Source organism: Pocillopora verrucosa, chromosome 9 (assembly GCF_036669915.1).
Source record: "Pocillopora verrucosa isolate sample1 chromosome 9, ASM3666991v2, whole genome shotgun sequence".
In the NCBI taxonomy this organism is placed as follows: Eukaryota; Metazoa; Cnidaria; class Anthozoa; order Scleractinia; family Pocilloporidae; genus Pocillopora; species Pocillopora verrucosa.
Window position 1 is genome coordinate 10,071,927 of NC_089320.1, and position 23,955 is coordinate 10,095,881.

General features: G+C 37.5%; 1 protein-coding gene across 6 annotated transcripts; it reads left to right on the forward strand.

Moving 5' to 3' along the window:
* The first annotated feature begins 1,677 nt into the window (after positions 1-1,677).
* Positions 1,678-23,795, forward strand: LOC131793854 (ATP-binding cassette sub-family C member 4). 6 transcript variants are annotated; one of them, XM_066172172.1, is made up of 13 exons: positions 1,678-1,789; positions 2,703-2,864; positions 4,101-4,262; positions 8,033-8,232; positions 14,213-14,824; positions 16,952-17,331; positions 17,506-17,896; positions 18,333-19,064; positions 19,559-19,748; positions 20,016-20,439; positions 21,309-21,455; positions 21,710-21,846; positions 22,172-23,795. In XM_066172172.1, exons 5-13 carry the CDS (start codon positions 14,276-14,278, stop codon positions 23,086-23,088), a joined length of 3,867 nt encoding a protein of 1,288 aa, XP_066028269.1. In that variant the 5' UTR covers positions 1,678-1,789; positions 2,703-2,864; positions 4,101-4,262; positions 8,033-8,232; positions 14,213-14,275; the 3' UTR covers positions 23,089-23,795. The 6 variants fall into 6 exon arrangements, with proteins under 6 accessions (XP_066028269.1, XP_058967334.1, XP_058967337.1 ...); XM_059111351.2 differs by having other exon boundaries at positions 4,120-4,262; XM_059111354.2 differs by lacking the exon at positions 8,033-8,232 and having other exon boundaries at positions 4,120-4,262.
* The last annotated feature ends 160 nt before the right edge of the window (positions 23,796-23,955 follow it).

Sequence of the window (23,955 nt, forward strand, 5' to 3'; positions counted from 1 at the left end):
TGAGATCGACTTCTCATACAAGCAGGATGCTAATATAGTCAATTTTCAAGGCAAATTTGCGACCTCTTCTGAAAGCGCAAGAACAAAGTGAGAATGATACACTATTCAATTGAACTTTCTTCTTTAAAAGCCATATGGTAAAAGTAGCATTTGAAAAGTAGTTTATCCGTAAACGAAGAGAACGTCAGCCCTTTTCCTTTATTGTTTGACAATCATTTTCTAATTAGCTTTTAAATTTAGCGCCAGCGTCTCAATGAAAGTCCCGGATATGTCGCTGAATTCTGGGCGATGCTTTGTCTCTGCTCAATGACAAGAGTACGTATGCTGTCTTAAACTCTGATCCTACCAGTAAAACTCAAAGAAAGTTAAATAAAATGTTGCTTGATTTGAAAAAAGCTGGCAGAATTAGTGACTCTACGTACAAAATGTTATACAGTAGTGACGGCTTATGTCCACGTTTTTATGGCTTACCTAAAATTCATGAACCGGGAATTCCTTTGAGACCCATTGTCTCTTTTGTTAATTCTCCGACTTATTGCAATTTCTGGTTATCTTGCGAGAATTTTGTCGCCTGTTGTTGGGAATACTGATTACACTGTCAAAAATTCCTGCGAATTTACGGATTTCATAAGAGATAAAACTCTTGACGCTTGTGAAGAATTAGTATCTTTCGACGTTGTTTCGCTCTTCTCTAAAATCCCAGTTGATCTTGCCGTTAAGGTTGCGGAGGAAAGACTCAGAGAAGATGCTCCCCTAGGACAAAGAACTTCTTTGCCTGTGGAGGATATTATTCATCTGTTGTCTTTTTGCCTCAAAACCACGCAATTTACATATAACGGCACATACTATCAACAAGTTTTTGGTACAGCTATGGGTTCGCCTGTTTCTGCTGTCATTGCTATGATGGTAATGGAAGACGTGGAACAAAGGGCCTTAGCCACTTCACCGGTTAAACCCTTTTTTCTGGATGGAATTGGCTAGGGGAAGAAATGGAGCTCACTGTGGTTACGCCTCTCTCTCACAAAGCTCCACACACTCCGTTGCTCTCACCTTTGTTTGGCAACTTTTTGCCATTGACCTCGGCAAATTTGGAATGACATTGATGCAACTAGTTAAACATAAAATAAAATTCTTTAAAAAAAATTAATGTCTGGGAGACAACATTGGGCAGCTTATGGGCAGTCTTCCGCATGCCAATGTGCATAGATTTTGAGAAAAAAAAAAAAACTACATAACGCTTTCATGTGAGAACCAATCCTAATGTTGTTAGAGTTATGTAACCAAATGGCTTCAGGCCTCCTTTCCTGACTTTCTTTAGATCTCTGTATTTTACTTTATACTGATCGGGACACTTGAAGAAGTGGACATCGGTATGCCAAAGGACTTAAAAAATGATAGAATAAAAAGCATCGATTCACCGCACGCATAAATGACGAAACAGCGAAGACATCGTGGAATGTTCTATACCCATCGATGATTTACACACATGACTAGACCTTACGGGCTCGTAGTCATAAGTATCGTATGTTCCTTTATCAGCATGTGTTGATTTCAAGTCTAAGAGCAATTAAGTTTGCGAGCCTTGTCTCACATCCTCTTAAGCGTATCATGGAATTTCGTTCATTAACATATTTACACAATGACGACAAGGTTCAACGATCATGATAAAAGAGTCTACTGAACCTAAAAGGCTCGGGAACCACAAGAAGGCAGAAGATCGCTGCATTTTGTAATAGAGCACGTAACATATGAATCGGCACCCCTCAAAAGTTCTGATCGACAAATTAAGGTAAGGTGATGTATCTTTATCAGGATATTGATGAAAATTAGAGCAAACTTGAAGATTCGCTCGAGGGCGTAAACTAGGGTGCAAAACGCCGGCAGTTTCGCTTGATGTTCGGCATATTTAGACTTGGATCAATAATGTTCTTGCACCTAACCAAAAATATAAGCCCAGCAAAGGGGAGGTTTTGATGTTTTAACTTTCTCTCTGCCGCCAAGGTTTGAAAGAGATGTTGATATAATACTAGTGTTCACATACTTAGATACCTCATGGCGCGATGATCGAACATGAGGATGAAGTTCATTTTGGATTAGGAGGTGTAAGACACAGTGATATTTTTTTATAAACTAGTCGACCCAGTTATAAACCCGAAACGCTCAGTCTCACGAATTATCAGTTTACCAAGCTAACTAGCCTTTATGTTTCTAAGAAATTTAGAGTTCCCCAGTCGAGTAGAGCGGGATAACTCTTAAGATGAATCAATAAGCTACTCACGGTTCATGCGGCGCAAGCTAAATTCATAAACAGTTTTCTTGGAAGGACTCAACCGGGTGAGTGTCAGCTGTAAACCATGCCAAAATTTAAACTTTCAACCGTGAAAAAAGTACCTCAGTATTAAAAGTAAAACAACTTCAAGATGTTTCAGACTTAACAGGTTGAATTGGTCGTCATTAACAGTCCTGGATTCTGAAGAATCTCTAGATTTAGAAACCAGTCTCCATGTTTCCAAACAGTCATTTTTTTTCTCAAAATTGTAATTTCCATCAAACTTCGCCTTTATAGTCTTAACGCAAGAAGTGACTCGCCTTAATAAATAACTTGGTCCGAATTGACAATTCATTATTAGGCATTTTAATGCACATACGTCAATCATAAATCCAGACTCTGAATGACAAAACCTGTTATGATATTATGCCAGATGAACCGTTAAGAGAGCAGTGCTATTACCTTTCCCATCCTATGCTCAGTGCTGGAGGAATCAGGGTTTCCTAGCTTTGCCATCCATGTTTTCACCCATGTAATGAGAGAAGCCGATGAATTGTTTGAAATTAACTCTAAATTGTTGTTAGAGTTCTTAGAGGTAAGTTCCATTTATCATTTTCATCATTATCATAGTGATAATTAATGTTTAAAATATGACAATAGGTATTAATCTTAATTCAAGAAAGAAAGTTCTTTCTTATAACCACCAAAAGACCTCAAATTCGATCGTCAAACATTATTTTCGGAAAAAGCTAGCCATGAATCGACAAAGCCTCCCTATTTAGACCCTCTTGTTGTTGTGCCTCACTGAACATGTTGGCCGCCAAACAAAAAGGAATCAAACTATATTTTATATGTTATCTCTGTTCTTTAGGTTATTGTACTTGGAGTTTAATAATGATAATCTAAATTTCAGTGGAATGAGGTACAGTTGTGTATCTCACTTAAAGTAAAGCAGAGAATTGAGCTTAGGTTGCTAGTTCGTGCGTCCAAGTTATTCTAATGTGGTTAACTTTAAGAGACGCTCAATCTAAAGGTATTACTGGGTCTCGCGTCAGTCAGTCACTCTCGTAAGCGTCAAACACCGTCGCTGGCAACGCGGGCTCGAAATTTTGACGATTTTCAGTTCATCTTGTTCTTATCTCGACGTTATTTTTTTAAAATATGCAAATTGAGAAGCGACTCAAACACCTTGATTTTACAGTCGAGTTTTGTAGCCAAAGTCGAGTTTTGTAGCCAAAGTCATGTGACAACCAAGTTAGAGAAAAAAAAAGTAGCGTTTAAGCCAGAAAAAATTTTGAGGTGATCATGAAGAAGATTTGTGGTGGTTCACAAAAGAACTAGAAAAATACCGGCAACGCAACAGGAGACATTTCGGTGTCTTATTTCAGATAGTTAATTCGGTCGCCGCTTCGTGATTGGCTAAAAATTCATAATATCGTTAAGTTGAAAGTCGACAGCAATTGAAGCGGAAACCAAAATTTACGGGTTTTATTTTAAAGCGTCTTCCAGTAGTAAGATAGTTTAAAGTCCATTTTTGAAATGATTGATCTATAGTGTTTATTCGAATGTGGAATCTTGGAAATTTTTTGAGACTGAAAATTACCCTGATTTGATGTGATCACGTTCATGGAATTCCTTGTCTATTCAATATGTTCCTAATTTAGATTTTTCTGATGACTACTACATGCTTTTGTTGTCACGTGGACAAAACCTGTCGGTCTCTGTTTTTTGTCTGAGTAATTTCGCTTCTTTTTCGAAAATCTAGTTTATATCTATGAAATGTAATGCATTTTTTTTGTTCTTTGTCGCCGTTCTTTCCACTCTGAGTTAGGTTTTGATGATCTACGTAGGTCAAAGATCAAATTGAAGGAAAGTTCTACAGCAAGTTCAAAGATCTAATTATGCTACCGAAAAACCACCTGGGGGTAAAGGATCACTCCAGCACTAATCATCTGTGTTATCAGGGGCAAGTTTTCAACCGAGTGTGTTGAGGGTAATCTGGAATTTCTTTTGTTTCGCGTTACTTCGTTCTGTAATAGGTGTAGATAATCCACGCCAACTTCTCGACGGGTCAGACGTAAAAACTTAAACCGACTGTGTCAGAGGCACCGCAAAATTATCAAAAATCAAGGTAGCTCTGAAATGTAAGTAAAGAATCTGGTGAGACTTTGCTGAGAGATGAATCTTGATGTGCTGATTGCAATTCAATGAAACTACATTTATAAAAAAATGGGTACTACTGGACTTGTTCATGAGTTATAGGCACGCACGTACAGCTAAAACTAAGGGTGTCTTATAAAGTTGAAGAATCGCTATGGTAACCTGGTATATTGGGTATAAAAGAAAATAATAATGAAATTCTCATAAATAATTGTCCATTTTTTCAAAACCATATTCAACGAAGCAAACGATCCACCAAACAATTCGTCTTTGAAAAATAAATAACCAAAAAGAGCCGCCTCGAGAAATGTGATCAAAGGAACTTTACAGCACCTCCTGCATATAATGAGCTTTCTCAATTAAATACAAAAAAATCATTTTTGGGCTCGAAAACCTCGCGAAAGTCTCAAATAAAAAATTGTTAATGGAATGTTAAAGGCATATTATGAATTAACCAAACGTCTACATTGGTTCGCGCCAGAAGGAGATATGATTGTGGACGTTCACCTACTGTCGAATGAGATGGATTTTAGCAGTGGCTGATTGAAGTGTTGAGAACGGATGGAAATCACTTCATTTTCGCTTCTCCCTTTTGATCAGTCTTCTACATGTTTACATAAGCACACCCTTATATGGATGCGTTAGCTAAGGCAATACCTTCTTGTGGGCAGCCGTAAGCTTTAAATATTTGAATACCTCTCAAGCAATGTTTGCCAGCTGGGTAAACGGAACGCAAACAATCAAAGACATTTGCACCCTTTCACACATACATTATGTTCGAAATAAGAAAGATTCGTTATCCATGTGGCTTCATGTTTAAAACTTTTGGTTCGGCTCTGGGTTGTCAACCCCTTATTTCTGCACCATTATTATCACAAATGGTCGCGCGTTGTCATCTCTCATATTATGAAGTTATTAGCATTGTTGAAAAAACATGTTTGTAGTCAAGGAAGGTAAGACAAAAGGTCGGTAAACACGCTTTAAATTAGAGTGCAAGTTTTGCACGCCAACTTTCACTTTCGCTCCCATCTAATGACGCTTTCGTCCGCACCTTTTTTCTATCGTTAACATTTGTTTGCCCACTTTCCTACGCTTGAATTTGTTAAGATGGAGGCAAACGTTCTCGATGTGATCTAGCCATGGTAACCATGACCACAGGTACTTTTATGAAACATGGTACCTCAGAGAAAGTTTGAGGCCATGTACTTGGCCACCAACTGATTGTTGTGACATGAAATAACAAAAGTGGATGTAAATGTATAACCATGCATAAAAAAAGTCACCAAAATAAACATCTTGAATTAATAACCAAAGTTAACGACGTATCGTTGGCGTCATGACAACAATGTCATGTTTCAAGTGAATGAGTCTTCGCAATGTTAGAAATTCAGATCAAAACTGAATTAGCTCATAAATTAAACGGCAAAACTGTGTAACGAGACTGTTTGCCGTTTTTTCTTGGAACTCATCTGGTGAGCTTTGACTCTTTTTGAGTGTTTCATTTTGGTATGTATTTTCATGCTAGGATATTTCTGTAGGCGGTAATTTCAGTTCGATACGTTTGTTGCTGCTGGGTATGTAATTTGTCAGCTCAAAAACGTAAAACTAAGCTGTTGATTTTGAACAAAAAGAGTGGCAAGAGATGGACACCTACCTTCCTTTTATAATCCTTAACAATGCACTCAGATTTTTATAGCTGAGACTTTAGGTCTGTTTCCAATAAACGTAAGTATGTATAACATTGAGGTTTGTGGAGACGGGGAAAATCATCGAATGCTTGATTCATTAGATCATCAAAAAGCTCATAATTGGCGAATTATTTTAGCTCGTCTTTGTTACGTCCAGTCTACTAGTTTCTTTCTTTGACGCTCCCATTTGCTTGCAAATGTCCACCAACCTCCCAGAACCCCACGAGGCAAGAGGAATGTTTTTGGCGCTTTCGTGGCCAACCTGAAAGGATATCACCTTTTTATGTTTAAAAATTTCAAAAGTGTCGTTTGTTACTGGATACAGGTACCTCGAGTTTGTCTGTGTCTAAATGTATGAAATTTCGCGTTCTGTTTAATATGTGCATAGAATAACGCATGACGTATACCAAAGCTAGCAGAGTATGCTCATTTATCTGAACCGAATAAATTGCTTGGGCAGTTGATCTTTTTGTCCTGCATGAAATAGAAGATAAATACACACAATTTGGTGGATGCCGTAGATACAGCACATCGAATGGTGATCCTGGTTGAAACTGACGAGTGTAATGAAAAAAAATAAGCGAGGACAGGTCTTTTTTATGCAGCACAAACCCACTAGGAATAGTCGACTTCATCTCGTAACGACGCTGATATTTACTTTGCCTCTCTAACATTTTGTTTGTGAGAAATTCATTGGTCGAATGTAGTTTATCATGTTACCGATCAAATCGCCGGCTGGTACAGTTAAAAACTTGATGCCCTCCGGGAAGCAGTGTCTATAACCAGAGCTGGTTGCTCAGGAGAATGTGTAAAGACATATATTGATTTTTATCAATATGTTTTTGTAAGTGCAGGACAGAATTTCTCTCATCTTGCATTCTGACTGGTTTCCTTGGCTGAGAGCAGATCTTATTGATTTTGTCTTAGAACCCGCGAACCTGCAAAAGTTTGTTGTCGGGAGATAAATGCTTTTGAAATGCTGATGCTCATATGATTTTTTGTAGTAGATACTATCATATCATCCCTTAATCAACTGTATTAGTTTTACAGAAATTATTAAAAAATTAAGGAAGAAAACAGCGCTCCACTCATGAGCTTAGAAAACAAATCTAAAACTGCCTACTGTATCATAGAAAACAGAGACAGTCAGTTAGAGACATGTATCCGAACTACAGAAAGGATCATTTCCTCTGGGTGGAGGACAAAAACCGCATCTTTGCATTTAAAGTTATCTTTATCATTAATTTTCATCACCCTGTGCTTCCCCTGCAATTGTATTATATTTTTGCATAATTACGCAGATATAAAAAAAATTACTAATTTAACTCTTTCCCGATTAGATTTGTTTTTTAAGAAAGGCCCACAATTTTTCCCACAAAAAGTATCATGTTTCCATTGAGCCAAAGCGAAAGCGCATTTTCCTTTCCAGGTTTTCTCCTTTTTGTTCTTCATTATCGTTTTCAGGGATGTGCTTTATTCTCTCGAAGAGACGTCGACTGTATCAGAAATTTCGTCTGATAAGTAATTTTATCTTTCCTTGCTATCCGCCATTGGAATTGACTGATTGCACTGCCCAAAGCATGTGAGCGGATATTTTACGTAAAAATAAAATAGGACTGTCATGGCTCTGTCTGTCTTCAATGGATCTTAGAACTCGAAACTTCCTCTGGGGGCCTTTCTAGTAATCGATCTACTCGGGAAAGGGTTGACTCTAAGACTTAGTATGGGAGATAGAGGCTCCCATGTCAATACGTGTTATATACTAGACATTTTCAGCATGATTTATGGTAATCGGGGTTTGTTATATCCGAGTTTTATTGTATCAACTTCATGTGCTTGTAAAGAATAATAGTGCTATGGAGTATCTATGGTGGTAAGTCAAATTTATGATAGTTTTGTCTCGTTCCTTACTCAGCTTGATAAAGCACGATATTTTACGAAAGGCACGACAGGGTGGACTCATATAGAGGATTTCATTACATGTAGAATTGATGCTGAGTTAAAAAATACCCACTTATTGCACGAGAAAGAGGAGAAGAAGTATTTTCTTCCCCATCCGCTGCTTGGTTTGACCTTCATGAATTGGATAAAAAGAATCAACCGATTGACAAACAGGTATGCACTCCTCTGAGCCAAACTCATTGAATCTCTCGGGTAAGCCCTTCCTTAGAGGCATAGGAATTCTTAGAAAATTGTCGATAATGTTTTCCAAGGAGGCTCTCAGTAGAGAAAGGGTAAGAAAGTTTGAAATATTTGTAACGACGGTTACAGCAAGAAGTGCATAGATAATAAGGCGCAGTAATGAGGCGCAATTTTGGCGATTTTATCACTGATGATTAGTAGCAAATTAATTATACCAATGTTTGATTTACAAAGTGCTTCTAATATAAGAGGTATATTTTACAAGGGTGATTGATGAAAATGAGAGAAAATGAGCGAAAATTAAACAGCACAAGAGTTTCTTTGGTAACATCGAACCTTAACGGGAATTAACCATAACTATATGGTCCTGTATTTTTTGTCACTGAAAGTGTGTTTCTAGACGAGATCTGGCTGAGATGTTTGACCGTTTATAATGACGTTTGATCGTGATTTTTTTCCGACCGTTGATACTAAACTTATCATTCAATACTTTTATAGAAAAAACAAAGAAAAAAGAACCATCGCCGCCTGCTAAGAACAACGCATTTGAAACTGGCTAGAGATTTATTTGAAATGTTTTTGAATGTGAATTACAGATGTTGAGTCTATGATGGAGGTAGTTACATTTTTTTTTTATTGCTGAGATATCAAGACTATTTTACCAAAAAAAAAAAACCAGTAACAACATCAAAAAGATCAGTCAGCTATATTTGACCGGTGGGAGGGAAACAAATTTATTAACGACTGAGAAATAAGTACATCTCATAGTTAACGACAAATTTTGGAATTTTCCTCGAGGTAAAATTTTGTCTATTGATGTTCACAGAAAAAAAATATTGATTTATATGTTACTAAATTGGCTACAAAAAATTTTTGGCAAAGAGAACTGAAAACCATTACAAACAAGAAGAACATTAATTGGTTTCTGTATTTATTTCTAACGGGAAACTTTGTTGAGCTCGGCCAGATAAAACAAATGGCTTACGCTTTCAGGAGAAGTGCGAAAATGTTACATAACATTCGTAAAGAACTGAGCTGTAAGAACCTAAATGATCATGTAGAGGAAATATAGTTTTGGTACTCTGTTATATTTTAAAGGTACAATACTGAAACTAATAAGTGAATAAGTGTGGTTTCCAGATATGTTTTATTATTTTCTGTACTTTCGACATCTCTGGCCCTTTTCGGATGAGTAACATTATTTTTCAAAAATCTTTGCAAGTTTCTTTTTATGTAACCATGGCATACTCCCTTGTAATGAAATATGAAATACCAGAAACCATGTGCTGAGTAAACTGACTGCCTTTTGTCATACAAAATGAAGCAAGAAAGTTTTTTTTCAATTATTTTTTTGTTGGTACGTGATAGCAGACAAACAGCCAGCACACAACCTTTTTGAAGTTGTTTTGTTTATGTTAAAAAGGAGAAAATAGGAACTTGTTGCTACGAGTCTTTACTGAAGTAAAACATTCTTGATGAATAAACGCTTTCATTATAGATATCAACTACCCTTGCGTGTTGGATACATGTTAAGAAAGGCCCGTTGAATCCAATAAGAAAGCATGCCATGTTCAGTGGAATTTATGCACTGAAGACAGTACTATCATAAGTTTTAATCTTCAAAGGAAAATAGGTGAGATATATTTCCATTGAAGAACAACTGCAGGGGAAGGCCCTTCTTCTACTACATCGCCACTGTTTGCTCTCTCTCCTGTAACCATGACCAGGAGCTTTGATATGAGATATGTGATCCTAAGAATTATTATCTTACCTAATATATTTCGTGCCGCCGTAATTTCGGTAATGTTTTGAGAGGAAATAAAGAGAAAAATCAATTCCAACAAAAGATGGGAAATATATTGGTCCTGTCTGGTGACCGTGATCTGTTTTGACAACTGAACAATACAAATTTAATGAAAACTTATCATTCCATACTTCATCTCCGCACATCAGCAAGGGGGTGATATCACGCACACTTTACACATTAAGGTATTGGAAATATTTGGGAGAAAAAAGCGAAGGTTTTCCGTCTTATGACCCTCGAAGCCGTCAGTATATTTTGAAGCTGCTGATGTCGATTGAAACTAAAAAATTGGAAGGAACTTTGATTTCCATTTCCTATCGAGCTTTCCCGACTTTCCTTTCGTTAAGCCAGGTAACAAAAAAACATATACTTTTTATTGCATTTTCTGAAATACAAATATTTATGATTTTCCTTAATCATAGAAATTATGGTCATGAAAAGTTCCCTGGTTCTACATATATGTAATATATATCTAAGAATTACTGAAGAGCCTCGAGACTTTGTTGGCTATAAGGGGTAATAATCATTCCATGGAAAATATCATAGTAGGGAAGTTAACGCAAAAAGATTAAATTTTGCAGACTAACATTATAACCACGATTTTCTAAAAGTTTCGGGCGTCCTCAAGACAAGTTCACTCTCTCTAATTCCTGCCTGCTTTGGCATAAGGAGATCACTAAATCAGTAACTCATTGAAATATTGTTATCAGTATTGAGCCCAAGATCTTTAAACCGCTGCTCAGATAATGCGCGTACACCCTGTGTGTTAGCATTTATTTGAACCCAGGATCTCTCGTTAAGTAACTCCTTTGTCCCGTTTCCTGACGTAACCTCTGTGAAGACCAAGTGACACATAATCCATAATCATTCATTGGCTTATTAACAGGGAATATGGGATCACACTTTTCGCGTTATTAGATACATACACACCTTAGCTTAATGGAGTGGAATTGGTCGTCGAAAGAAGTTTTACCACATTCTACAAAAGGAAAATCAAATTCCTGTACTAAGAATTAAAAACATCATGCAAGTAAGTTGGAAAGGTTTAGTTTAGCGCGGAGAGTATTTATACCGCCCAGTTAAGCTTTCTGTTGCTAACAAACTCGTGTTACTAATTTTAGTTATGTTTAAAACGGCTGGAATACGAACACAGTAATTTAAAATGAGTAAGATTTACGACAAAAAAATATCATGATTTTATGTTGTTAAATTTTCAATAGCTTTTCGAATACTAGTTTATATTTTGGTTTTATACCATATGGTGTGAGGTAAATCTTTCGAATTTCATTGAATATCTTTCTCTTGAAGAATTTTAAAACCACGCGCTCTATTTTTCAACTTCAGTCAAATAGTAAAGGATAATTCATTTCTATTTCGAGAAATCAGCAATAATATTGAGGAAAAAAATCCAAGACAGTAATGGTTGACATTACTTATAAAACGCATGTTTTGAAAACTTCGTTAAAGTTAAGCAGGTTACCTGTTCGCTGTTATTATATGACCCAAGAGTTGTTATTCGTATGTATGAAGGTACCACTCCATGGAAATATGTAAACTGGCGTATAAGACGTCTAAAAAGATAGATGTAGTTATACCTTGAGACAAATTTGTTTGACACCATGTTGGATTGTTTAATCGATCAACTAATAAATCTTGGACTGAAAAAAAGGACTGTTCTACTCTACTTTCGAGATGAAATCATTTCTAAAATTTCCAACTTTTACAAACGTTAAAATTGGAGTCATAAATCTCAATTATATCGACTTCCTTTTCGATCATTCCTTTTACTAACAGAGTAGTGATTAAACTATCTTTTTCGTGTTTGAAACAATACAGTTCTGAGGATCTCTTCATAAATGGCGACAGAAGATGAGATTAAGTCAAACCAGTTAACTTCAGTAATAATGCTTTAGAAAAAGTGATAAAATTGTCTCGCTCAACGTTATTATCGTTTGATTGAGGGGCTCTTATTTAAGTAGCAAAAACTTTATGAAACAAGCGATAATAGTAATTTAAGCATCGTATTTTGTTGTCTGAAAGGTCATAGTTTGTTTCTGATCAAAGAATCTTTACGGTTATTTAATGCGGAGCGCTAGATTGCCAAGAACTTTTAAGACCTCACAATCCACGCAATCAGTTTCTTACAATTTGAAAATCGCGTTTTTTTTTAAAGAATGAATGATTTTATGGCACCTTTTAAGTACACTGAAGCGGGGATAACTAGCAAAAATATTGGAACGTAACCAAGGGTTGCAATAAGAAAACAGAGTTTGGGCCCGACTCAGAGTCCTTTTTAGCCCGAGCCGCCAGGCGAGGGTTATAATGACTGTGTAGGGCCCAAAACATGTTTATGCCCAAGATCATAACCTGTATTACTATTATCATCACTTTGGAAGGCATCGACGCAATAAAAGCTGAAAAAATGACAAGAAAACAGTCTGAACAATCACGGGAATATCCGAGCGGGCTAAAATGCCAATATCTCCATTTCAGCTCGCAAAATGCTCTTCAATGCCCGACATAGTGATGATAAATAACACGTTTCGGAGCTTTGCCATTTTCAGTCTGGTGTCCTGAGCCACATTTTATTCCACATGCTGTCTTCGTGCGAATCGAGACGAATATAAAACCTTTCAGCGAAAATGTAGGTTGAACAACATAATGATACGACTTGTTCAGTTTTGCACTCGTAACCAATTTATAAATCAACAGGAAAGTACATAAAAACATTATTAACCCGCAATTTAAGAGGTTTTCGGTTAGATCAACTTTTTTTGAGTGTCAGCGACTTCATCGTGGAACAATTTTAAAATTGATGAAATTTCCTTGCAATGGACAGTTTACTAATTTAGTTTCAGCAGGAAAACCTTAGGATGCTTGGCACTGGAGATCATAACCAGGATAGTTAATTGGAGAAAAAGATTTTGTCGGGAGAAGTGAGTAGCACTTGATCTCGATCAGTTTTGGAAACCGATTTTACTCATGTATGGCTATTTCTACGAAGACGGTGTATTTCAGTTGCGTTATAATTCCATTCTTTTCAAGTCCTAGGAAACATGCACATTATTTCACTTGTTCGTTTTATTCAAAGAAAAAAAAATTAAAGAAAAAAAATTTGGAAAATAGAGTCAGTTGTATCGGTAAAAATGTGAATTTTAACATTTCCCGAAAGGTTATTCTGTTTTTATGCTGATTCGCTATGACATTTGCGTCATGTGAACTATTTTTGTGAATTTTGACACTGCCTGAGAGGTTATTCTGTTTTTATGCTGCTTCGCTATGACATTTGCGTCATGTGAACTATTTTTTTTTGTAATATTGTAAGTTCCAATTTAGAGGACAAGCACTTTTTACTTTGAGAAAATATACTAATGTCGTGGAACAGTGACAGACTTCGAATACTATTGGCACTGTGGCGGCCAGTCTACACAACAGCTAAGGTTTGGCTCAGTCGAGTTCTGTTAACTAGTTCTGCGTTGGTAGAAAGTCGATGAGAAGTCCACTGGGGAATATAGGAGGAAATTCTTGCCTGTACACTTTATCAATGCAATATTCGTGGTTAATTTTATCAATACTAAGCTATACTACTACAACCACCTTACATACTACCTTTACCAGAACGCTGAGTCCGTCAGAAGTTCGGCAGCTTGTTATTAACTTTACTTTTGAAAACTGCAATTATTCAATGAATAGTTTCTGTACTGAATTATGAGAGATAGGATGTAGAACAGTTTACCAGAAGCTCAGAGGGTAAAGTGTAAGCAAATGTAGGCAAATTTCCATTCTGTTACTCTAAGTGAAAACTGCATATCTCAATAAATCTGACTGTGTGAAACTGCCACGAATTTTTCTTTAACAGCTAAACTTTGACAACTTGATCTTGCTCTATTTATTTTTTGCGTGCTACGTATATTGTATTTTACGTATATTTTATATTCAAGGACTTTTTTTACAGTTGGGCGAATACAAAACAGTAATATTCATCACGGTCTGTTTTCCACATTAAAATGCGCGCAGTGAAGCATGGAGACTCCCTTCATTAGAATTTTATTTACTCTAGCGCAGCACAGGGTATAGAGGTTAAACATGTTATTATTCCAGACAGGATTTTTATCGATCAATTGAGTCAATGAATTTTAATTTCAACAGACTCGCCGAGATCCTAAAGCCATGTAATCCTGATCATCAGTCGAGATCTTGAGAGGCGGGAATATGGTTAAGAACGATTACGAGAAAGTAAACTCTGACGAAGAAGGCAAAAATAATGTCAACCCAGTTCTGAATGCCAACATCTTCTCCCGAATTACAATATGGTGGATGAACAAAATCTTTGTTACGGGAAACAAACGGCCACTGGAGGAAGACGACTTATTTCCACTCTTAGAAGAAGATAAATCTGAAGTATTAACAGAAAATTTACAAGAGGAGTGGGACAAGGAACTGAAGAAGAGGCATCAAGGCAAACGGCCAAGATTTTGGAAGGCTTTGATGCGAGTTTGCCCATGGTATGAATATTTCTCAATTGTCGCTCTGGTTCTGACAGACATGGCAAACAGAATGACACTGCCAGTTTTGCTTGGTTTTCTGATCTCTTACTTGATGGGAATACGTCAGTTGGATGTTAGTTTCAAATATATCTTACCCACTTTTATATGTATCACATCCTTGGGAAGAAACCTCGCTCAACATCATTATCAAAACAGGTCTGCTCTTTTAGGGATGCGATTCAGAGCGGCAGCCACTGGTTTACTTTACAAAAAGGTGAGTATAAGATTTACTACATTCATAGATTAAGAATAAAGGTTACATTTACATTCCAATCAATCTAAGTCGCAACTTTTTGATAATAGCTGACTCCGAATTTCAACATTCTTTACATTTCAAAAAAGTGCCGATTTTAGAATAAAACGGCCATCGAAAAACTTGAGATTAATGCAAAGAATGCTAGGACGTTTAAAGAAACATCTAGCAAGTTTTTAAGCCAGAGTTGTTCTAGAATTGTTTCTAAACAATATATTTGCATATTAATGCAAGCCTCATGAAAGTATATTTGAACACGCCATCCATAGAAAAATCTATAGATTTTAAAGACTAGAGAACTCTTTGAAATATCAGCTAAAAAGGTCATTTTTCGAAACTAAAACACTGTTACTATTGAGAAACACGAGTCAACTCATTTTTTGCGCGTAGAAGTTTCTCAACCGTAAATTTCTCTCCTTTATCTTTGATCAGGGACGCGTAAAAATAAAAAACGCCAACGCTTACTTTGTTGTGAATTGTTGCGCCCGAAATAATTATGCAGAACGTAGCTTTCCCAATTTTAACGGCTTCCATTTGCAAACGATGTACTGAACAGTAGATTATTAAATAAATAAATAAGGTATCATAGTCCCATGGTAGTGTTTCACGCTATCTAAATGATATTTCCTAAAAGATTGGTTTATCAACAGAGACTCACTTCTAATCATGTTAGCGTGAAATACCTCTTAGCGGTAAACTTAATATTGCCCATTATATTTGCATAATTTGTTACGAGGCAGAGTGCAAAAAAAACTTTGTCAAATCAAGCATCACGAGAAAGCATCAGTTATGTCAACGCACCAAATTCAGTAATTTGTAATTTGTAGTAATAGTGTTTCAAATGGGAAAACGTATTAAAACACCAAAGGTAACCGATTGAATACGTCCCATCTCGTTTTATATCTGCTGTTTGACTTGAAAGGCTCACACACCCTTCATCAAAGATTTTATGTGCAATTGGACAAGAATACTTTTAGGGGACGCAAAATTAGTTCCTAAATGCTTATTAATGATAAGAGATGTGTTGTGAAAAGAAAAAAAAAACACTATTTAATTTTTTCGAAGGAATGTGAAAGATCATCTAGGCTAAATATTAAGCGAATATCTTGTTGTTTTTTACCGGTTATGGGGAAATAAGGATTTAGAGAGGGCCGGACATTTTGTCTTGTAACAATCAAGCGGTTTCTTTTAGGTTATTGCATACAATCACATTATTTGTATATTATTGATAAAACTTATATCATGTGGTATTAATTTGTTATGGTTCGGTAAACAATTTCCTTTCCAATTTTTAAAGAATTCACTCGACAGCCAAACCCATTCAAATTTTGAAATACATTACTTTTCTCGACCATGAACCAAAATCTATTTAAAGTACGCTCGGCATTGATGTACCTGATGCCAGGAGCCTTTTGCAGTGAAACGAAACTTTAAAAAATTAAACATATAAATAATGACAACATGGATTATATCTTCGGTTTGGTAGCTCCGAAAAGCCTGCTAAAGAATGCCAAAATACTGAGGTAGTTGGTGGTTGACGATCCGAAAAGTAGAATACCTTGTACATCTCTTCAGTTCACAGCCAACAGCTTGGCGAAAGTTGTTTAGTTTTACAGAAATCCTTCCCCTATTGGAACTATGGAGGTAAATTCACCTGATAATGCCATCATTTGATCCTTGTAGAGATGTTTTGCACCAAAAATTAGAGCAGCATGAAAAAATTTAATTCATTTTTCCCGAAAAGAAGTATTTAGAAATCGGTAACGGACCTAACTGTTTAATTATCACGAATGATATCCTAACACTCCAAACATGGGTACATATCTAAGACTTTTTCCTGGCCGAGCGTAAGGGCTGCATCGGGGAATAATTGGCCAGAAGTTGTGACGGTACGGACCGAACACACTGAAGTCCGTACGCCTTGAGCAGGCGAGGTTGGTAAGTAGTATATTATATGGCACTCTAACAAAACTTGGTCATTTTTAATTTGCTGGCTCTCGCGGATTTACCTCAGGACTACCTTGCCATATAATAACGTAATATAATTGAAGGTAAAAGATTAATTTCTTAATGTTCTTGTTGCTTTAGGTACTACGTATGAGCCAATCAAAGCTTGCAAAGATAACATCCGGTCATGTGATCAACTTGGTATCCAATGATATCCAGCGACTAGATCTAGCCACTCAAAACCTCTTCGCGTCACTGCGATCCCCGTTCGATCTCGTGATTCTAGGAATTCTTCTTTGGACTCTGATTGGCTGGCAGGCAGTTACAGGTTTGGCCTTTGCTCTCATTCTCATTCCCTACGAAGCCGAGATGACAGGTTGGGTTGCTAAGTTACGAATGCAAGCGGCAAGAGTTACAGACAAGAGACTCGCAGTAATGAATGAAATTGTCTCTGGAATACGCGCGGTGAAAATGTACGCTTGGGAGTGGCCATATCGAGATGCAGTGCGTGCGATCAGAAGGTGTGCAGAACTTTTCTTTCGTTTTCTAGGGAGCTAAGTAGAATTTGGCAGAACCAATATGTGAAACTACCGGAAATTTGTTATCGAAAGAAAGATTTTGGCCAGATTGGAAACTACTGATATATTCTCGCCCCACAGGTATCTCAAGAGCTGCCTTTCTTATTTTTTCTTTAGGTCTGAGCTTTCCTTCCTGCGCAAAATCTACAACATTCTTTCAACCTTCGCTTCACTACAGCACACCTACGATAGTGTAATCTGTCTTATTGCCTTTATAACACTCATATTCACTGGAATTCGCCTAACACCCTTCAACGTATTCACCATGGTCGGACTCTTGTCTGAAAACAGGCGATCTCTTGTCTATGGTCTCACAGACGGGATGCAGCTCATCGCTGACTGCTTTGCATCTCTTGAAAGAATCGAGTCATTCCTTTTGATAGAGGAATTGAATGGAAATGGGAATGGAAAGGAAGAAAATCATCCAGAGGAAACAACGGGAAATGAAAATGGCGACGAAGAAAAGGCCACAGACAAGGAAAGTTCCTCAGGAAAACCTTTTTTAAAGGTAGATCAAAGAAATTTTTAGGGCTATAGTTTTCTTTACTAATAAAATTTGAAGTAAGAGGTTAGCGAGCAAGCGATTAAGACAGTTAAAAGAAAATCTTCGCCAAGGAGAGTCTGAGTAATGGGAAATGTCGAGTATGCTTTGATTGTCAATGAGGGGTCTTGCAGAGAATTTGACCTGGGATTAAGCCTTTTAATTCAGAGTCGCAAAGGACCAAATTTAGGCAAAGAAAAGGAGGTAAGTGCGGCAGATATTCGTATGAAAGTTAATTTCGATCTGTTGATCTTGGTAAAAGCATGATAATGGCGGAACGCGTTAAGATAACTTTCGTCGATGAAAACAACTTTACAAAGAGGGAAAGCGTGCGGAAGCGTGGGATAAAAAGCTCTCGGTTAAAGCAGTCCCTCTTACAAATTTCCTTCATAAAAATTTTCAGGCTTCCAACATAACTTGTCACTGGAATGGCCAGAACGAAGCCTCAGTTCTCAACGACGTTAGTCTCGAGGTAACCGAAGAGAGATTACTTCTAGTGACGGGTCCTGTTGGTTGTGGCAAATCATCTCTTCTCTTAGCATTTCTTGACGAGCTACCACCAAGCACTGGTAAAATAACTCACAATGGGAGAATAGTCTACGTTCCTCAAACCGCTTGGGTTTACAGTGGCACACTTCGTGATAATATTCTCTTCAATCAGCCATTTGACCAGGAGAAATATGACAAAACTATCGAAGCATGCGATTTGAAGAAGGACATTGCCATGTTACCCGAAGGTGACAAAACTCTCCTAGGGGAACGCGGCGCCAGTTTAAGTGGAGGTCAGCGCGCTCGTGTTAATCTGGCGCGTGCAGTGTACAGTGATGGTGACATCTATTTGATGGACGATCCTCTTAGTGCTGTTGACGCGAAAGTTGGAAAACACATCTTTGAGAACTGCATTAACGGATTGCTCAGTAAGAAGGTGCGCGTACTTGTTACACATCAACTGCAGTATATGAAGAGTGCAGACTACATTGTTATCCTAGACAAGGGCAGTGTTGTGAAGCAAGGCAAATATGAGCAGATGAAAGAAGCAGGATTGGATATTGAGTCACTCGAGAAAGAGTTTGAACTCGGACATGAAAAGTATCATGAAGTGGAGGGAGGAAAAGTGACCGTTACATCGGATCAGGTGTGAACAAAATTCCGTCTGTTCATAACACCTTGTGTAGATAAAGCAATTTCTGATGATCAATCAATATATTACATTTACCGTTCATAGCTAATTCTAGTTTTAGACGATTGTCTCTTAGTCTCTTCAGAGAATTGGTCAACTGTATTTTCACAGAAAGAAGGGTATTACGTAGTTCAGAAAAGAGAAAGGAATGATAGGTCATCAGACTCTTAGTCTAAGAGAAGACGACGAGGAAATAGCGCACTCGCATATGATTTGCATAGTTTACAAGCGCAATGTAACACTAAGGAATAACCTTAGACGATGTATCAAGGGACTTTCATGTATGGTACATTCTCGGTTTGCATTCTGTTTTTGTTAGCAATGCATCTATCTAAAGAAAGAGACGGGAAGACGAAAACAGCTTCGAAACTAACATCAAAGATATTTGGACAAACACAAAACTAACGAAAAATGCATGACCGTATTATTCCGTTTTCATTTATTTTCAGGAGAACAGCAAACGTGCTGAGCGTCGAGAAAGCGACTGTTCCTCAGGTTTGGCTGGAAAAGGTATGACTGCTTCTCAAGAAGATCGCATCGTAGGTACCATATCTGCAAAACTTTATTGGAACTACTTCAGAGCAGGCCTTCACGGGATACTTTTATTGGCTCTGCTGTTACTTTTCCTTATTGCCCAAGGTGAGTGAATCTCTTTAAAAGAAAGATTAGGAGAATTTAAGTCTGAATCGGTAGGAACTGTCCGTAGTGATATTAGTAGTTTGGCAGTATATATGGACGTGTAACGCGGTCGTATTGGGTTATAACGGAACGGTACATAAGGAGAAAAAACCGTGCGTGTGGGCCATTCGTTCGTCGGTTTTTTCTCTTCTTTGAGGAAGAGAGTTGTTTATCTTGATCTTTCTTCAATATTGTTTGTTGATATTCCTCTTTTTCATTTTCTTATAGCATCAATCATTTCACCTAATCTGTGGCTAGTACATTTAACAAGAATGAAATGGGTTGAACAGAAACACAAGTTGAACCTGATAATCTATGGCAGCTTGGTAGGCGGAGCACTCTTTCTAGCTGTTCTTCGAGGCCTTTTGTACTACTATACCACGCTCAGATGCTCCGAGAACCTGCACGATCGAATGGTCTTATCCATGCTTCAGTCTCCTGTGTACTTTTTCGACACGAATCCCTCTGGAAGGATATTAAACAGGTTTTCAAAGGATATTGGAATTGTGGACGAGTTCCTCCCGCCGACTTCACTGCTCGCTGTGCAATACATACTACAGACGCTAGCGTCTGTTTGTGTCACGTGCGCTACAAACTACTGGGCGGTCATTGGTGTCATTCCTATGATCATTGGTTTCTTTGGAATTAACAGGTAACTTACGAGCTAGTTAAAAACGCTCGGCAATTGTATATGTTAACAAATAGAGAGATTTAGCATCGATTTTCATGAAACGTGGACGCCAAGAGTGATCACGTGACCACGATTTCTTGCCATTTTTTCAAGTTTACCGGTTGCGCTTTGCTGTTTCTACGTGAAAGTAAAAAAGATTGCTGGGAAAAGATTGCACCAAAACTATTTCCTGTAAGTTATGCCGGGAAAGATGAAGTTTCATGCATAAAATCCTTCAAATGCCGCACTTTTCGTAAGCAGACAGCCGCAAAAATTCACGTTGACTCCTCATCGAAACTCGAAGTAAAGTGAACTCACGCGTAGCTAAAGCGGTAAAGTTCGTGCTATTTTCCGTGAAAGGGCAAGATGACGCTTGTCGTTTCTCGTAAACGCGGTGTTAAATCTCTTAAATGTTATGGGCATACACTGCGTATTGTGCATGCGTTCTTCTGGCCCATAAGGTAAGTATACCCCTTGAAAAGTGAAAGTTTTATTCTCAAACTTATAACTAGATTAGAAAGGTCCGTTTTTTTTAGGCGGTGGCATCAGTTAGCATAAACGTAAGTTTTAGGAAAAATGATTGTAAATTTAACGATAAAACATGGCCTACAGTGAACCTGTTGTTTTCAAGCTAGGAGCTCTGTTTCTACTTGCTTTTAGGTGACCTGTATGATTTTTAAATAGCACCAGGATTGGAAACATTAAATTCCCGGTTTATGCTCCTAGAAAGCTTTCATCAAAAACTAATACAATTGTGGTTAGCGATCTACCATTTGGTTGGGAGAAGTAGTCTAATCCTTTGAGGATGAATAACTTTGGACGAACGCACATTCTTTTCTGTTTCCGTGCAGGTATTATCTGAAAACTTCTCGTGAAATAAAGCGAATGGAAGCCATCAGTCAAAGTCCAGTGCTGGCTCACTTGGCAGACACTCTAGAGGGAATCATTATAATAAGGACGTATCATATGGAAGACAAGTTCATGCAAGATTTTAATGAGTGAGTGAAAATTAAGCCAGCAAACTAGTTTGTTTCTCGGCAATCCATAAATTAAAGCTGCGTCAGTCAACTTTACCTATAACCACAGATTACTGATTGTAACATCGTAACGAAGGGGACTGGCTACGAACGCCTTTTAGAAAATTTACCCACGATCAACAACGTTCCATGATTGGGTGGAAGCTGGAAAATACCTTCATCAGTCTAGATATGTTACTCATCAAACTTAACGAATACTCATTGTTATTCTACAGGGTGCAAGACAGAAGAAGCCAGATTTGGTTTCTTGTGCCTCACAGCGCTCGGTGGATGGGAATTCGCTTAGACTTCGTGTGCACCTTGTTCGTAGCGATATCCACATTCACTGGAGTATTCTCAACAACTGATGCAGGTAAAGTGAAACTTCTAGCTAGCTAATCATTCAGTTTATTTAACAAACTTGGGACAAAGCTTCTCGAAGACAAAATAGCTAACCGAGCTTCAACTTATTAAATTAGTTTCCAGATAATATTAAAATTAAAAGAAGGAGGAGAACATTTCAAAATTTGTCACGACGAGGACAGAAATAACTTGCAAATGAAAATTTCAACATTTAGTCCTTAGAGATACCCAGCATTAGTAAATATAATTTGTTCATTCGAAGCATCAGATGCTAGACAGATGTTTCTTTTTTCAATGTTATACGAATTAACAATCCGCCATTTTTGTCCTGTTAGGAACGCTCGGGTTATCTCTAGTTTACGCCATCAGTACTGTTGGTCAGCTGCAATTTGCCATGCGCCAGACAGCCGATGTTGAAAACATGATGACAGCAGTGGAGCGTGTCATAACCTACACAGAGCTTCCCAAGGAGCCGACGTATGACATCAATAACAAGCCCCCTTCAGACTGGCCCCAGGAAGGTGCCCTTCGTTTTGAGGACCTTTCTCTGACGTACTACGAGGGAGGACCACAAGTCCTAAAGAAGATTTCAATAAACATCAATGCAAGAGAGAAAGTTGGCGTAGCTGGACGAACCGGAGCTGGTAAATCGTCTTTGGTATCCGCCTTATTTCGAATGCCAGAACCGGCTGGGAATATTTACATTGATGATTTAGCACTGAGCTCATTTAATGTTCAGAGCACACGACCAGTGATTTCTGTCATCACTCAAAACCCCACTCTGTTTAGTGGGCCGTTGCGCATAAATTTGGATCCATTCTCCCGTTTCTCGGACGCGGAGGTGTGGAGCGTGTTAGAACAAGTTCAAATGAAATCGAAAATCATGGAGCTTCCGGGAGAACTTTATTTCGAACTCTCCGAGTCAGGAAACAATTTTGGTGTCGGGGAGCGCCAGCTACTTTGCTTGGCAAGATCTTTGTTGAATAAAAACAAGATCATCGTAATGGATGAAGCGACAGCCAATGTGGATTTTAGCACAGATAGAAGAATTCAAGAGACAATAAGAAGCAAATTTCAAGATTGTACCGTAATCACCATAGCGCATCGTTTGAATACGATCATAGACTATGACAAAGTGCTAGTAATGGACAAAGGAACAGTTGTAGAATATGACAAACCAAGTGTTCTTCTACAAAACAAGGATGGGGTTTTAACAGAATTATTTCGAAATCAGCAAGTAGCCCTATCTTAGTAAAAACCTTTTATTAGTCAACCAATTAATGGACAAAAAAGGCAGTGTTTCGAGAGAACATTTTTTTTTTGGAATAGAAACGAAATTTAACCTTCCTTTTCGAAGGAAATTTTCAGGAATCGCACGGGAAAGGTGGGAGGAGAATCGGTAGATTTTTGTTGTCTAAAAACAGATCAATCTAATAGCTTCGATGGCCTCTCGAAAATTCTTCCTTAAAATATTCATAAATTATATTTTTGGAAAAGTGTTCTTTATACGAAATTGGCTAATGCTATGATATTTTTTCTTCTGAGAGGAGATCTTCTTTTAATTCGATTGAAGTTTGGTCTTATTAAACCAAAGTGCCTACGAACAACACGAATATTTCACTTGAGAGTGACACAGTTTAGGATATTTCTGGTAAATATGGATTGAAAATAATGAAATGAACAATGAGCTATTTTCAAAAGAAAACTCGTAATGAAATTGGTGAAGCGGATAATACTTTCTTGACAATTAAATTACCAATAACTGAGCCTATCGTTACATACTTCAACCGGGACTATTAATTTCTCATGTGGATGGTCGAATGTATTACGCCGTCGTTCAAACGTGTATTAATGAAATATTTAAGGGTTTTAAAATATGAATTTAGGTTAAGTTAAATAGAGGATCCTAAGTTCAGTACTTATCAGAATTTGACGTTATTGGTCAATAAAATTCTGTTGTCTGGCAGTTGTGTTGGCGCGAGGCAAGGTGTTGTCGCGAGGAAGGGATAGTGGAGACGTAACCCTTCACACCCTAGCATCAGTATGCAAGTTCTCCTTATTGTTCTCTATACATTTCCTATGTTACTTACAAGGAGAATTGGTCTGACAATCAAGAATT

Bases quoted from the DNA above. Each gene is read 5' to 3' on its own strand.
- LOC131793854 (XM_066172172.1), top strand. From the start codon at position 14,276: ATGGTTAAGAACGATTACGAGAAAGTAAACTCTGACGAAGAAGGCAAA. The intron at 17,332-17,505 runs GTGTGCAGAACT...TTTTTTCTTTAG, and splicing joins GCAGTGCGTGCGATCAGAAG to GTCTGAGCTTTCCTTCCTGC. The intron at 19,065-19,558 runs GTGTGAACAAAA...ATTTATTTTCAG, and splicing joins TGACCGTTACATCGGATCAG to GAGAACAGCAAACGTGCTGA.